This window comes from Melanotaenia boesemani, chromosome 22 (assembly GCF_017639745.1).
Source record: "Melanotaenia boesemani isolate fMelBoe1 chromosome 22, fMelBoe1.pri, whole genome shotgun sequence".
Lineage (NCBI taxonomy): Eukaryota > Metazoa > Chordata > Actinopteri > Atheriniformes > Melanotaeniidae > Melanotaenia > Melanotaenia boesemani.
The window spans coordinates 27,928,939-27,944,202 of record NC_055703.1 but is presented as its reverse complement, the minus strand read 5'-3'; the positions used below and the strand labels follow the sequence as shown (position 1 = coordinate 27,944,202).

The 15,264-nt window shown below is 43.0% G+C and overlaps 1 protein-coding gene across 4 annotated transcripts in view; it reads left to right on the top strand.

Moving 5' to 3' along the window:
* The window catches only part of senp6a (SUMO specific peptidase 6a), a 50,570-nt gene extending 45,135 nt beyond the window's left edge, over window positions 1–5,435 (top strand). For all 4 annotated transcript variants that reach the window (XM_041976534.1, XM_041976531.1, XM_041976532.1 and 1 more), the window contains 2 exons: window positions 185–335; window positions 4,888–5,435. In XM_041976534.1, the coding sequence (XP_041832468.1) occupies window positions 185–335; window positions 4,888–5,124 (388 nt within the window). In that variant the 3' untranslated portion in view covers window positions 5,125–5,435. The remainder of the gene's footprint in view (window positions 1–184; window positions 336–4,887) is intronic.
* Window positions 5,436–15,264: the final 9,829 nt, after the last annotated feature.

Below are 15,264 nucleotides of genomic sequence, written 5' to 3'. Positions count from 1 at the left end.
CATTTCAGTCAGCTGTGTTTCAGCAGGACACATCTAAAACCAGCAGGACACGGGCCCAAGAGGTCCGAGTTGTTTGCTTTAGTCTTGGTTGGTCCTGGTGGGTCCAGTTTTGGGTGGGTCCAGTTCCTGGTGGGTCTACCTGTGCAGCTGGGGATGTGCTCTCTGATGTGTGCGTTGGTTTTAGATACCTGGAGGTGGAGTGGGAGGTGCGTAAAGGCAGCCAGCGGAGCTTTGGGAAGGAAGTGATGAGGGGCTCCAGCCCACGTGTCCCTCAGCAGGACAACTTCAGCGACTGTGGAGTTTACGTCCTGCAGTATGTGGAGAGCTTCTTTGAGGTAACCATGGTAACACACTCTTCTGCTGTAGTTAATCATTTCTCCTCTTCTCTCCGCTTTAATTTCCCTCCACTATTAAACTGAGTTAAACTAAGTTTCTTAGAACTCAACCTGAACGTTTATCTGTATGAAAGGCAAAATAAATACTTTACTGTTTAAAATTGGATTATAAGTAAATATGAGGATAAAAGCCGACAGCGTAGCTGCAGGGCTGCAGAGGTCCTCCCGTCTTCACCAGTCTCACAGCTGCCGGGTAGGAGCTGGTCCTCAGTCTGGTGGTCCTGCTCTTAACACTCTGCAGTCTCCTGCCTGCGGGGAGGAGGATCAGCAGTGTGTGGGGGAGTGGGGTCCTTCAAGATGCAGGAGGCCCGTTTCCTGCAGCCGAAGGTCCGTGGTGGGGGACAGGCTGCGTCCCACAGTGCAGGAGCAGAGGGCGCCTCCTCCACGCTTCTGCAGACTGAAGGCAGGCAGGTCCACCAGGAGGAAGGAAGGCGCTGCTGTGCTTTCCTAACCAGGCAGGAAGTGGTGTTGCTCCAGGTGAGGCCGTCGGTGATGTACAGGTACCTGTAGCTGGAGACCACTTCCACCACTGCCCCTCCGATGTGCAGGGGAGGGGGGGATGTCTGCCCCTTCTGGAGTCCACGATCATCCCCTCGGTCTTCTTCACGGTGATAGATGTTTTCCTCCAGATGTTCAGCCTGCAGTCGGACTTGTTCATGAAGCGTCCAACCACAGCTGTCACCCACAAACTTCAGACAGCTCGGATGTTTCGCTGCACAGCAGACTGAACGGGTGGGGTCCTGGGGGGAGCCGGTGATGGGGGAGGAGGAGACATCATGGGTCCGCACAGACTGTCTGTCAGGAAATCCAGGAAGAGCAGGCACACAGAGTCCTTGTTCTCTAAGAGGGTGAGGGTTGTGTGAGGACATGGCGTCCTCTGTGGATCGGTTCTTCCTGTATGCATACTGGTCCGGGTCCACAGTGACGTAAAGCCCTTTGTGAGTATCAGGATGAAGGCCACCGGCTGACAGTCATCCAGGCCAGTGTGGATGTTTTGGGGATGGAAGGGAAGAGAAAGTGCAGGAGTGGTCATGTGGTTTTACTGGTGCTGAAATCAACGCAGAATAATGTGATTTTTCTTTGACAATAAGCATTGAATTTGTGAAAGTGGTGACATCCCTGGTCCATAAAAAAGGAAGATAAACTCACAGCTGAGACCTGACAGGGCAGAATAATTATTTTTATTTTGTATTTTTATTTCTAACTAAAATGTCTAAGAAAAGTCAAAGCTGTAGAAGCTGGGAAAGGATTTGTCGGGTTCCTGCTCTCCAGCTGCTGGGTCCTTCCAGCTGCTGGGTCCTTCCAGCTGCTGGGTTCTTCCAGCTGCTGGGTCCTTCCAGCTGCTCGGTTCTTCCAGCTGCTGGGTCCTTCCAGCTGCTCGGTTCTTCCAGCTGCTGGGTCCTTCCAGCTGCTGGGTTCCTCCAGCTGCTGGGTCCTTCCAGCTGCTCGGTTCTTCCAGCTGCTCGGTCCTTCCAGCTGCTCGGTTCTTCCAGCTGCTGGGTCCTTCCAGCTGCTGGGTCCTTCCAGCTGCTCGGTTCTTCCAGCTGCTCGGTTCTTCCAGCTGCTGGGTCCTTCCAGCTGCTCGGTCCTTCCAGCTGCTCGGTTCTTCCAGCTGCTCGGTTCTTCCAGCTGCTCGGTCCTTCCAGCTGCTCGGTTCTTCCAGCTGCTGGGTCCTTCCAGCTGCTCGGTTCTTCCAGCTGCTCGGTCCTTCCAGCTGCTGGGTCCTTCCAGCTGCTGGGTCCTTCCAGCTGCTCGGTTCTTCCAGCTGCTCGGTCCTTCCAGCTGCTGGGTTCCTCCAGCTGCTGGGTCCTTCCAGCTGCTCGGTTCTTCCAGCTGCTGGGTCCTTCCAGCTGCTCGGTTCTTCCAGCTGCTGGGTCCTTCCAGCTGCTGGGTCCTTCCAGCTGCTGGGTCCTTCCAGCTGCTCGGTTCTTCCAGCTGCTGGGTCCTTCCAGCTGCTCGGTTCTTCCAGCTGCTGGGTCCTTCCAGCTGCTGGGTTCCTCCAGCTGCTGGGTCCTTCCAGCTGCTCGGTTCTTCCAGCTGCTGGGTCCTTCCAGCTGCTCGGTCCTTCCAGCTGCTCGGTCCTTCCAGCTGCTCGGTCCTTCCAGCTGCTGGGTCCTTCCAGCTGCTCGGTCCTTCCAGCTGCTCGGTCCTTCCAGCTGCTCGGTCCTTCCAGCTGCTCGGTTCTTCCAGCTGCTCGGTCCTTCCAGCTGCTGGGTCCTTCCAGCTGCTCGGTCCTTCCAGCTGCTGGGTCCTTCCAGCTGCTCGGTTCTTCCAGCTGCTCGGTCCTTCCAGCTGCTCGGTCCTTCCAGCTGCTCGGTCCTTCCAGCTGCTGGGTCCTTCCAGCTGCTCGGTCCTTCCAGCTGCTGGGTCCTTCCAGCTGCTGGGTCCTTCCAGCTGCTCGGTTCTTCCAGCTGCTCGGTCCTTCCAGCTGCTGGGTCCTTCCAGCTGCTGGGTCCTTCCAGCTGCTGGGTCCTTCCAGCTGCTCGGTTCTTCCAGCTGCTCGGTTCTTCCAGCTGCTCGGTCCTTCCAGCTGCTGGGTCCTTCCAGCTGCTCGGTTCTTCCAGCTGCTCGGTTCTTCCAGCTGCTGGGTCCTTCCAGCTGCTGGGTCCTTCCAGCTGCTCGGTTCTTCCAGCTGCTCGGTCCTTCCAGCTGCTGGGTCCTTGCAGCTGCTCGGTTCTTCCAGCTGCTCGGTCCTTCCAGCTGCTCGGTTCTTCCAGCTGCTGGGTCCTTCCAGCTGCTGGGTCCTTCCAGCTGCTCGGTTCTTCCAGCTGCTCGGTTCTTCCAGCTGCTCGGTCCTTCCAGCTGCTGGGTCCTTCCAGCTGCTCGGTTCTTCCAGCTGCTCGGTTCTTCCAGCTGCTCGGTCCTTCCAGCTGCTCGGTTCTTCCAGCTGCTGGGTCCTTCCAGCTGCTGGGTCCTTCCAGCTGCTGGGTCCTTCCAGCTGCTGGGTCCTTCCAGCTGCTCGGTTCTTCCAGCTGCTCGGTCCTTCCAGCTGCTGGGTCCTTCCAGCTGCTGGGTCCTTCCAGCTGCTCGGTTCTTCCAGCTGCTCGGTTCTTCCAGCTGCTCGGTTCTTCCAGCTGCTCGGTCCTTCCAGCTGCTGGGTTCTTCCAGCTGCTCGGTTCTTCCAGCTGCTCGGTCCTTCCAGCTGCTGGGTTCTTCCAGCTGCTCGGTTCTTCCAGCTGCTCGGTCCTTCCAGCTGCTGGGTTCTTCCAGCTGCTCGGTTCTTCCAGCTGCTCGGTCCTTCCAGCTGCTGGGTTCTTCCAGCTGCTGGGTCCTTCCAGCTGCTCGGTTCTTCCAGCTGCTCGGTTCTTCCAGCTGCTCGGTCCTTCCAGCTGCTCGGTTCTTCCAGCTGCTGGGTCCTTCCAGCTGCTGGGTCCTTCCAGCTGCTCGGTTCTTCCAGCTGCTCGGTCCTTCCAGCTGCTGGGTCCTTCCAGCTGCTGGGTCCTTCCAGCTGCTCGGTTCTTCCAGCTGCTCGGTTCTTCCAGCTGCTCGGTTCTTCCAGCTGCTCGGTCCTTCCAGCTGCTCGGTTCTTCCAGCTGCTCGGTTCTTCCAGCTGCTCGGTCCTTCCAGCTGCTGGGTTCTTCCAGCTGCTGGGTTCTTCCAGCTGCTCGGTTCTTCCAGCTGCTGGGTTCCTCCAGCTGCTGGGTTCTTCCAGCTGCTCGGTTCTTCCAGCTGCTGGGTTCCTCCAGCTGCTGGGTTCTTCCAGCTGCTGGGTTCTTCCAGCTGCTCGGTTCTTCCAGCTGCTGGGTCCTTCCAGCTGCTGGGTTCTTCCAGCTGCTCGGTTCTTCCAGCTGCTCGGTCCTTCCAGCTGCTGGGTTCTTCCAGCTGCTCGGTTCTTCCAGCTGCTCGGTTCTTCCAGCTGCTCGGTTCTTCCAGCTGCTCGGTTCTTCCAGCTGCTGGGTTCCTCCAGCTGCTGGGTCCTTCCAGCTGCTCGGTTCTTCCAGCTGCTCGGTTCTTCCAGCTGCTGGGTTCTTCCAGCTGCTGGGTTCTTCCAGCTGCTCGGTTCTTCCAGCTGCTGGGTTCCTCCAGCCAAACTTTTCTGTCAATAATAACTTAAATGTTGAAACTTTCATGTAATCAGGATTTTAAAGCACATTACAAACCATAACACAATAATTATATTAACATATGAAATTATTTCCTGGTTTAACGGATGTTTCTGAGTCCACAGATACCGTGAAGCTCAGTGTTTGTTCCACTTGGACTCTACTGTCCCTGAACTGGATCAACTTTTAGATTCTGTTTGGAAATGGATCATTTTTAACTCTGTACATGATTTAAACACTGAATTAACGTCCACAGATGAATGAACACGTTCATTTAACATGTTCTTGGGATTTTAGACACAGTTTGGGGAAATTAACACAGGATCATCGTGATAATCGTAAAATTCAGATTTCTGTCTTTGACAGCAACTGTATGAAGTAAATCTGTAGCCCTGGTTCCTTCTTCTGTACTGGCTGAGTAACCGAGTCTTTCTCACGATTCTCTGCAGAACCCGATTCCCAGCTTCCACCTCCCGTTGAACTTGTCGGAGTGGTTTCCTACGCCGAGGATGAAGACGAAGCGCGAGGAGATCCGAGAGCTGATTCTGAAGATCCAGACGCAGCAAGACCTGGACAAGAAGGAGGCGGACCAGGAGGAGGCTCCACCGGACTCGCCGGAAGAGCCCGAGGTTGAAGAGACGTCGGGGTTGATGGACAGAACCCCAAACCTTCCCATTAGACCCTGATCCCCCTCCTCCTCTGAATGAGCCGGATCATTCGCTGCTGGTTTCACGTCACCATCTCAGACGATCTTCATCTCCTTCCTTCAGGCCGCGCCTTTAACTTTGTATGAAAACAGGAGACGTGTAAATATGCCGGAGTTTTCCGCTGCCTTTGTAATTAACTGTTTTATGACTCATTCTTGAAGTGGCCCATTAAGTTATGTTTTCCTAGATGTTCTTCTCTCCAGGAGGATCTGTGCAGAAGATACTGTTTGGCTCTTGCATCCTTCATTTTTATGCTTCAAGTTGTTTAGATGAATAAAACTAAGAACGTTGTTGTTTGTAAGTTAATCCACCATCTGGAGAGACTGTTTCCAGCTGGAGGGACATAGTTCACTGCTTATTGTGTCTCTGCCATGTTGAGTGGATGAATTTTTCAACATTAAAGCAACCTGAGATGCAAGAGCACTTCCTTCTCCTCAGCTTCTTAATGTGTGCTGATGGTGAGGCTGTCGACAGGACCGCAGCGTTCAGGACCAGCTGCTGGGAGAAATATTCTCCTTATTTGAGTAAAATGAGCTTTTATGGCCACAGAAAGATTTGCCTGAAGATGCTCAAGCTCCTCCCCAGGAGGCCAGAAAAGACCACCCAACGTGTGGGGCCTTTTTAAAGTTTTGTATTTGTAAAGGCATCCAGATGTGCATGTAGGCAGACAGACCCACTGTCCCTGAGCTGGGACATGGTTAATGTCCTCTTAATTCAATTCCTTGCTTGTTACAGCCACAAAATGGAACAGAAATATAATAGATGCAAGTTTGGATTTATATACATTCATAAATTGCTTCTTTTTATGATATTCTAGATTAAACCTTTTCTTAAAAATAGTTCCTGTACTTTTTTAAACGTTTACATAAAAGTAATTTACGTTATTCAACATGAGATTTCTATATTTGTTTCATTAAAAAGGTTTTTTTAAGTTATAGGTTCAAACTAAACGTGTGTGTCATGACGGTGAACTTTACTCGCTGCCAGAGCTTCGACACCTGTAAAGGTAGAAAGTTTACGTTAAACTTCCACTTCCTGCAAGTTCTTTCTAAATAAAACACCTGTAACGCTTTAAAACGTTTAACTGGAGGAACCAGTGGAGTTAATCGAGCCCTAAAGGGTTAATATCAATTTTATATTCTTTCACAGACTACTGTTTGGATAAAAGATCAATTTTCTGTAAACAGTTTTAATGCGACTGTGTTTGATATGATGGCGGGGGCGGGAGTCGACTCGCTAATGCCCTCTAGTGACCACATCCGGCATCTACAAGCAGTTTAAAACTACATTTAAATAAAACCCTGGTGTCTTTCATTGAATTAATTTGCTTTGCTGGTAATCAGATGCTGACTAGGTGACTGTCAGGTCTCTTTCTATGTTATTTCATCCACAAACAGTTCCAAAAAGAAAGTGTATTTGGTAATGTGGTCATGTTTCTCTAAAATATGGATCTAGTCGCTGCAAACAGTGATCAGCGGAGATCTTTTGCCATCTAGTGGCCAATGTTGGTAACTACAAGTGTAAAGTTAGAGAATGTACATTAACGTCCCACTTCCTGCTAGTTTATTCAAAATAAAATGCCTTTCAAAAGTTAAAACGGGATAACAGAGTTAATTGAGTTCGAACAAATACATATAAAAATGTTTGTCTTTGAATATTTTTGGCTAAAAATAATCAAAATGTTCTTTTATTGATTATTTTTAGCTCAAAAATAAAGATGATCCTGAATAAATAGTTTCTATATGGCCGTGTTTGATATGATGGTAGTGGAGTCAAAGTGCTAACATGTAGCCAGAAACAAGCTTACTGCCCTCTGGTGGCCACAACCCGTATTTACAACTACATTACAAATCTACAATATCTACTATGAAATTAATAAAATATAAATCACTTGTATTGCTCAATTGTATTTACTAAATTAAAATCTAGTGATTAGTTTTGATTGTAGAGGAGCTACTAAAGAGGGTAAAATTAATAAAGATGGATGCCGTGAGGTAAAAAACAACCAGATGTTGAAACGGTGCTATGCTAACAGAAGTCTGCTGCTGTAAACCAAGCTGTTAGCTTTTCTGTTTTCTTTGATTAAATGCTGCTGAACTATTACTAAAATTTATTTGGAAAATAAGTTAATATTTTACAACACACAACCTGTCACCACAATAATATCTTAAACTATTCTACTCCTGATTCATTTATTATTAGCGTAACGTGCTAAGTCCTTTTTAGGACACTTCTGGTTAAATCATTCAAGATAAGAAACATTAATGTAGTTATTCATCTACCCATCAGAAGGCCGCCATGAACTGCCTAATCACGTCAGATATGAACCAATAAACATATTAAATAAAGATATTACAGAATTAGTGCCTAATTATATATTTTACGGGTTTGTTTCCAAGCCCTAACCGGAAGGAAACGTGTTATGGTTTTATTTCTAACTTTACATGTTCATGCCCACTCTTTACCGCCCTCGTGTGGTCATATATTGTAACTACATCCTCAAACTTTGCGTCTTAATTGAAATGTTAAATGTTTGTATAAAAATGGGTTTATGATTTAAAAACTTAGTATTTATTAGAATGTTTTGAAAACACTGATATTTTTTGAGGTTGTGAATGCTGAAGATTGACCAGTGTATTAATATTTCTTTAGAAATGCATTTGATTGCTTTGTTCTCCATTAAAAATTTTATCACTTTTGATTAAATTATAACATTTATACATGTTTACAAATACTCTATATTGATGCTGATCAGCACAACTTGCACATGGAATTAAAACTAAGTTATGTGATATGAAATGGAGTCAGAGCACAGCTCACCTGCTCCGGCTTTACTTCATGGATTTTCTTTGGTTTTACAATTTATTTTCAAATTCTTCTTTTAGCATATAAATCTCTAAATGAGTAGAACCAGCCGTCTGTGTGACCTGCTTCAGTCCTACGCTCCATCACCACTTCTAAGCCTGCTGACCAGCAGCTCCTGGTCCTTCCTAAGATGAGGCTGGAACTTAGAGGAGATCTGGTTTTCACCGTGGAACCAGCTGCCTTACAACCTGACGTCACAGAAACACTTCGTGTATAGACAGAATATCTTCATGAGAACGAAGATAGTAAGGAAGAGTGTAAAACAACTACATTAAAATGTGTCCACAAAATAACTTCATTTCTGGGAGAGTAGGGGTAAATGTTAGTCTGGTTAAAAAGGTTTACTTCTTAAAAAGCTGTAAAAGGTTTAACAGTTTTTGGATTCTTAGAGTCTCTGTGAGCCACAGATACTATGAGGGGAAGAGGGTGGGGGTATACTGAGAAGGAACTGACACCACCTCAGAAGAAGTCATGCCACGCCCACCTCACTTACAAAAACAACATCTGTGCCACACACCCTAAAGCACGAGTGGGTGGTCAGGACCATGCAGGACAGCAAAGTCTTGTTGTTACCAAGGCAGGTCGATGGGTTATTAGATCTCACTACCTGAAGCACTTCACACAGTAATGACTCTTTAGTGTTGGTTATTGCATTGTTGGAGCTGGTTTAGAAATAAAAAGGGAAAAAGAAACTGGAATGTTCATGCACCATTTGTTCTGATAATAATATGTGAATAAGTGTGTTAAGTAAAGAGATCCAGATGAAAGAAAGGAAACAGCAGTTCAGACGAGATATTTTATTTCTTTTTTTATTCTATTATTTGTATTAAAATTCCTTGTACCGTACTTAGAAAGATTTCCTTACTGATTCTGGGAATGCCAGTAAATTTCTAGTAATATAATATTGAATACAGGGTTCAAGCTACAAGTTAAGAGTAAAGAACTACACTTCAAAGAAAACAAGAAAAGACGTAACAATAGAATTATTGTTCCGTGTTTATGTTGTTGTTCTGGGGGCAGATTTAAGTGATGCACATACATAGAGATGTGAGTTGGTGAGAGCTGGCTGAGTGTTGGATTGTTAATAGAGTTACAACTAATAAGAAACTAAAGAGGAGTTTCATCGTACATTCTGTGATGTTTAATTAAGTAGAATAGTTTAAGATGTCATCATGATAAGACTTAGAGCTGTGTGTTGTAAAATATTATCTTATTTTCTAAATAAACGTTAGTAACATTTCAGCAGAATTTAATAAAGAAATAAAAAAGCAGGTTTACAGCAGCAGACTTTTGCTAGAATAGCATTGTTTTAACATCCGGATGTTTTTAACTCACTGCTTCTATCTTTATTCATTTTACCTTCTTTAGTAGCTCCTCTACAATTAAAATAAATCAATAGATTTTAATTAGTGAATATATTTATGCAATAATATGCAATAAGTTTTACTCACATCAGCTGAAAAATATTAAATTATTACTCATTTTCACAATCAATTCTCTTATGTTTAATAAAGATATCCACATTTATCCAGCAGGACCAGGTTGTCTCTCCATTCATGTCACTGCTTCTGAGGCATTGTCTGTTAAAGGATGTAGAACTCCAACTAAACTAACATCATCGATCTGGTAAAGTGTGTTTTAAATCAGATGGTCAACTTTTCTGCCATTAAAGTCGTGTGACTTAGTACAGCAGCATGTCACACAACACGAGTGTCCCATTTCATCAGAGATAATGCTGCAGGCAAACATGATGCACAATACTGAGTTTTTCACCAGTAACCAACCAAAACGGCGATTCAACCCACAATACACACAGACACATGACACAGACCGATATTAAATAAAATTTCCATACAAAAAATATTAATGAGAATGATTTATGACAGCAAGGAAAAGTGTAAAACAATAACATGAAAAATGTCATCACAAAATAACTTTTTTAAAATATATGAAATGCTGGGACAGAGGAAGAAGTGATGGAAAATATTTTTCTGTTTAAAATATATACTTTATCAAAAAATAAAACAAAATCTATTTAGTATTTAGTAATGTGAAACGAAGGTTTATAATTTTACCTCATAATATTCATATGTTTATGGTCATTTGGAATACCAAAAAATATGTCTTTCCAAAATAAAACTGAACTTTCGCTGCAATAAAAACACAAATTTCACCAAAAGGTTTGAACACCAGGGCAACACCAAAACGAATGTATAACAGTTTCTGGGGATTCTCACCAAAACTCCAAAATTTCACATAAATGTCTATCTTTAATTTAACTTTAGTCAATAACTTTACTTAAAAGTTATAAATCTATAAATAAGTTTTAAAGAGTTTATTTTACTTTGTTGGTAAAGAGATGCTGACTAGGTGACTGTTAGGTCTCTTTCTATATTATGTCATACACAAACAGTTCCAAAAAGAAAGTGTTTTTGGTAATGTGGTCATGTTTCTCTAAAATATGGATCTAGTCGCTGCAAACAGTGATCAGCGGAGATCTTTTGCCATCTAGTGGCCAATGTTGGTAACTACAAGTGTAAAGTTAGAGAATGTACATTAACGTCCCACTTCCTGCTAGTTTATTCAAAATAAAATGCCTGTAACAATTTAAAACGTTAAACCCGAGTAACAGAGTTAATCGATTTAGAAAAAATAAATATAAACTAGTTTGTCTTTTAATGTTTTTGGCTAAAAATAATCAAAATATTTTTGGCTAAAAAGTAAAGATGATACTGAAGAAATAATTTCTATGTGTCTGTTTGACATTTTAGTGTTATGTGCTAACGCAGCCACAAAGGCTCATGTCGTAGTAGGACTAGCCCTTTGATTGTTGTTAGCAGTTAAGTTCAAGTGATGTTATTGAATTACTTTTATCTGTTGTTTATCTAAGTTCATGTTGAGTTTCACTTGTCGTTCTGGGTTCATGTTGGCACCGTGACTCAAGGAGATTGTACCGAAACAAACTCCTACCCTCTTTGTTTCTGTGTTCAAAAGTAAACGTTTGTCATATCACAAAATTAGATCTTTGTTTATGCTGTTAATTATAAGACGATGATGATGATAATGGAAACCAGCTAATTTCCCTCCGGTGATTGTCATTCACATCTACAGCTATTTACAAGTATCTTCTATGTAATTAATAAAAGATATCTTGTATTGCATAAATATATTCACTAATTAAAATCTATTGATTTATTGTAATTGTAGAGGAGCTACTAAAGAAGGTAAAATGAATAAAGATAGAAGCGGATAGAATTCTAGCAAAAGTCTGCTGCTGTAAACCAAGCTGTTAGCTTTTCAGTTTTCTTTATTAAATGCTGCTGAAATGTTACTAAAGTTTATTTAGAAAATAAGATAATATTTTACAACACACAGCTCTAAGTCTTATCATGATGACATCTTAAACTATTCTACTTAATTAAACATCACAGAATGTACGATGAAACTCCTCTTTAGTTTCTTATTAGTTGTAACTTTATTAACAATCCAACACTCAGCCAGCTCTCACCAACTCACATCTCTATGTATGTGCATCACTTAAATCTGCCCCCAGAACAACAACATAAACACGGAACAATAATTCTATTGTTACGTCTTTTCTTGTTTTCTTTGAAGTGTAGTTCTTTACTCTTAACTTGTAGCTTGAACCCTGTATTCAATATTATATTACTAGAAATTTACTGGCATTCCCAGAATCAGTAAGGAAATCTTTCTAAGTACGGTACAAGGAATTTTAATACAAATAATAGAATAAAAAAAGAAATAAAATATCTCGTCTGAACTGCTGTTTCCTTTCTTTCATCTGGATCTCTTTACTTAACACACTTATTCACATATTATTATCAGAACAAATGGTGCATGAACATTCCAGTTTCTTTTTCCCTTTTTATTTCTAAACCAGCTCCAACAATGCAATAACCAACACTAAAGAGTCATTACTGTGTGAAGTGCTTCAGGTAGTGAGATCTAATAACCCATCGACCTGCCTTGGTAACAACAAGACTTTGCTGTCCTGCATGGTCCTGACCACCCACTCGTGCTTTAGGGTGTGTGGCACAGATGTTGTTTTTGTAAGTGAGGTGGGCGTGGCATGACTTCTTCTGAGGTGGTGTCAGTTCCTTCTCAGTATACCCCCACCCTCTTCCCCTCATAGTATCTGTGGCTCACAGAGACTCTAAGAATCCAAAAACTGTTAAACCTTTTACAGCTTTTTAAGAAGTAAACCTTTTTAACCAGACTAACATTTACCCCTACTCTCCCAGAAATGAAGTTATTTTGTGGACACATTTTAATGTAGTTGTTTTACACTCTTCCTTACTATCTTCGTTCTCATGAAGATATTCTGTCTATACACGAAGTGTTTCTGTGACGTCAGGTTGTAAGGCAGCTGGTTCCACGGTGAAAACCAGATCTCCTCTAAGTTCCAGCCTCATCTTAGGAAGGACCAGGAGCTGCTGGTCAGCAGGCTTAGAAGTGGTGATGGAGCGTAGGACTGAAGCAGGTCACACAGACGGCTGGTTCTACTCATTTAGAGATTTATATGCTAAAAGAAGAATTTGAAAATAAATTGTAAAACCAAAGAAAATCCATGAAGTAAAGCCGGAGCAGGTGAGCTGTGCTCTGACTCCATTTCATATCACATAACTTAGTTTTAATTCCATGTGCAAGTTGTGCTGATCAGCATCAATATAGAGTATTTGTAAACATGTATAAATGTTATAATTTAATCAAAAGTGATAAAATTTTTAATGGAGAACAAAGCAATCAAATGCATTTCTAAAGAAATATTAATACACTGGTCAATCTTCAGCATTCACAACCTCAAAAAATATCAGTGTTTTCAAAACATTCTAATAAATACTAAGTTTTTAAATCATAAACCCATTTTTATACAAACATTTAACATTTCAATTAAGACGCAAAGTTTGAGGATGTAGTTACAATATATGACCACACGAGGGCGGTAAAGAGTGGGCATGAACATGTAAAGTTAGAAATAAAACCATAACACGTTTCCTTCCGGTTAGGGCTTGGAAACAAACCCGTAAAATATATAATTAGGCACTAATTCTGTAATATCTTTATTTAATATGTTTATTGGTTCATATCTGACGTGATTAGGCAGTTCATGGCGGCCTTCTGATGGGTAGATGAATAACTACATTAATGTTTCTTATCTTGAATGATTTAACCAGAAGTGTCCTAAAAAGGACTTAGCACGTTACGCTAATAATAAATGAATCAGGAGTAGAATAGTTTAAGATATTATTGTGGTGACAGGTTGTGTGTTGTAAAATATTAACTTATTTTCCAAATAAATTTTAGTAATAGTTCAGCAGCATTTAATCAAAGAAAACAGAAAAGCTAACAGCTTGGTTTACAGCAGCAGACTTCTGTTAGCATAGCACCGTTTCAACATCTGGTTGTTTTTTACCTCACGGCATCCATCTTTATTAATTTTACCCTCTTTAGTAGCTCCTCTACAATCAAAACTAATCACTAGATTTTAATTTAGTAAATACAATTGAGCAATACAAGTGATTTATATTTTATTAATTTCATAGTAGATATTGTAGATTTGTAATGTAGTTGTAAATACGGGTTGTGGCCACCAGAGGGCAGTAAGCTTGTTTCTGGCTACATGTTAGCACTTTGACTCCACTACCATCATATCAAACACGGCCATATAGAAACTATTTATTCAGGATCATCTTTATTTTTGAGCTAAAAATAATCAATAAAAGAACATTTTGATTATTTTTAGCCAAAAATATTCAAAGACAAACATTTTTATATGTATTTGTTCGAACTCAATTAACTCTGTTATCCCGTTTTAACTTTTGAAAGGCATTTTATTTTGAATAAACTAGCAGGAAGTGGGACGTTAATGTACATTCTCTAACTTTACACTTGTAGTTACCAACATTGGCCACTAGATGGCAAAAGATCTCCGCTGATCACTGTTTGCAGCGACTAGATCCATATTTTAGAGAAACATGACCACATTACCAAATACACTTTCTTTTTGGAACTGTTTGTGTATGACATAATATAGAAAGAGACCTAACAGTCACCTAGTCAGCATCTCTTTACCAACAAAGTAAAATAAATTATTTTAAAATGATAGATTTTAACCAGTCTTTAACTATGTCAAAGTTAAATCTTAGACAGACATTGATGTGAATTGTAGTTTTTGTGACATTCCCTCAGAATCTGTTTTACATTTGTTTTTGTATTGCCCTGATGTTTAAACCTTTTGGGGAAATGTGTGTTTTTATTGCGCCTGGTGAAACTCCTCTGGTGTTGGACAGGATTCCTCTGCCTGATGCAGCTGATGCAGTTTTCCAGACAGTCTTTTTCCATCTTGTGCTTCCTGTCAACATGAAACACATGAATGTGTTGCTGCTCCAGTACGAGCAGGCACCGTCACATCCTCAGATGGAGGCGGATGATGGAGGCGGATGATGGAGGTGGATGATGGGGGTGGATGATGGAGGCGGATGATAGAAGTCGATTATGGAGGTGGATCATGGAGGTGGATGATGGAGGCGGATGATGGAGGAAGATGATGGAGGTGGATGATGGAGGAGGATGATGGAGGAAGATGATGGAGGCAGATGATTGTTGCTGGACTTCTGTGCTCGTCATGGACTGTCCATAACGAACACCTTGTTCAGACATAAGAGTGCCCACATGCGCACTTGGCACCAGGACACTCTAGGCCGCAGTTCGATGATCGACTTTGTAGTTGTGTCGTCAGGCTTGTGGCCACATGTCCTGGACACTCGGGTGAAGAGAGGGGCGGAGCTGTCAACGGATCACCACCTGGTGGTGAGTTGGTTCAGATGGTGGGGGAGGATGCCGGTCAGGCCTGGCAGACCCAAGCGTGTTGAAAGGGTCTGCTGGGAAGGTCTGGCAGAGTCCCCTGTCAGAAAGTTTCAACTCCCACCTCTGGCAGAGCTTCAACCATGTCCCAGGTGAAGAGGGGGACATTAAGTCCGAGTGAGCTGTGTTCCATGCTTCTATTGTCGAGGCAGCCAGCTGCAGCTGTAGCCGTAAGGTCGTCGGTGCCTGTCGTGGCAGTAACCCCTGAACTCGTTGGTAGACACCAGCAGTAAGGGATGCCGTCAAGTTGAAGAAGGAGTCCTATCGGGCCTTTTTGGCCTGCGGGACTCCAGAGGCAGCTGATGGGTATTGGCGGGCTAAGCGGAACGCAGCTTCGGCGGTCGCTAAGGCAAAACTTGGGCATGGGAG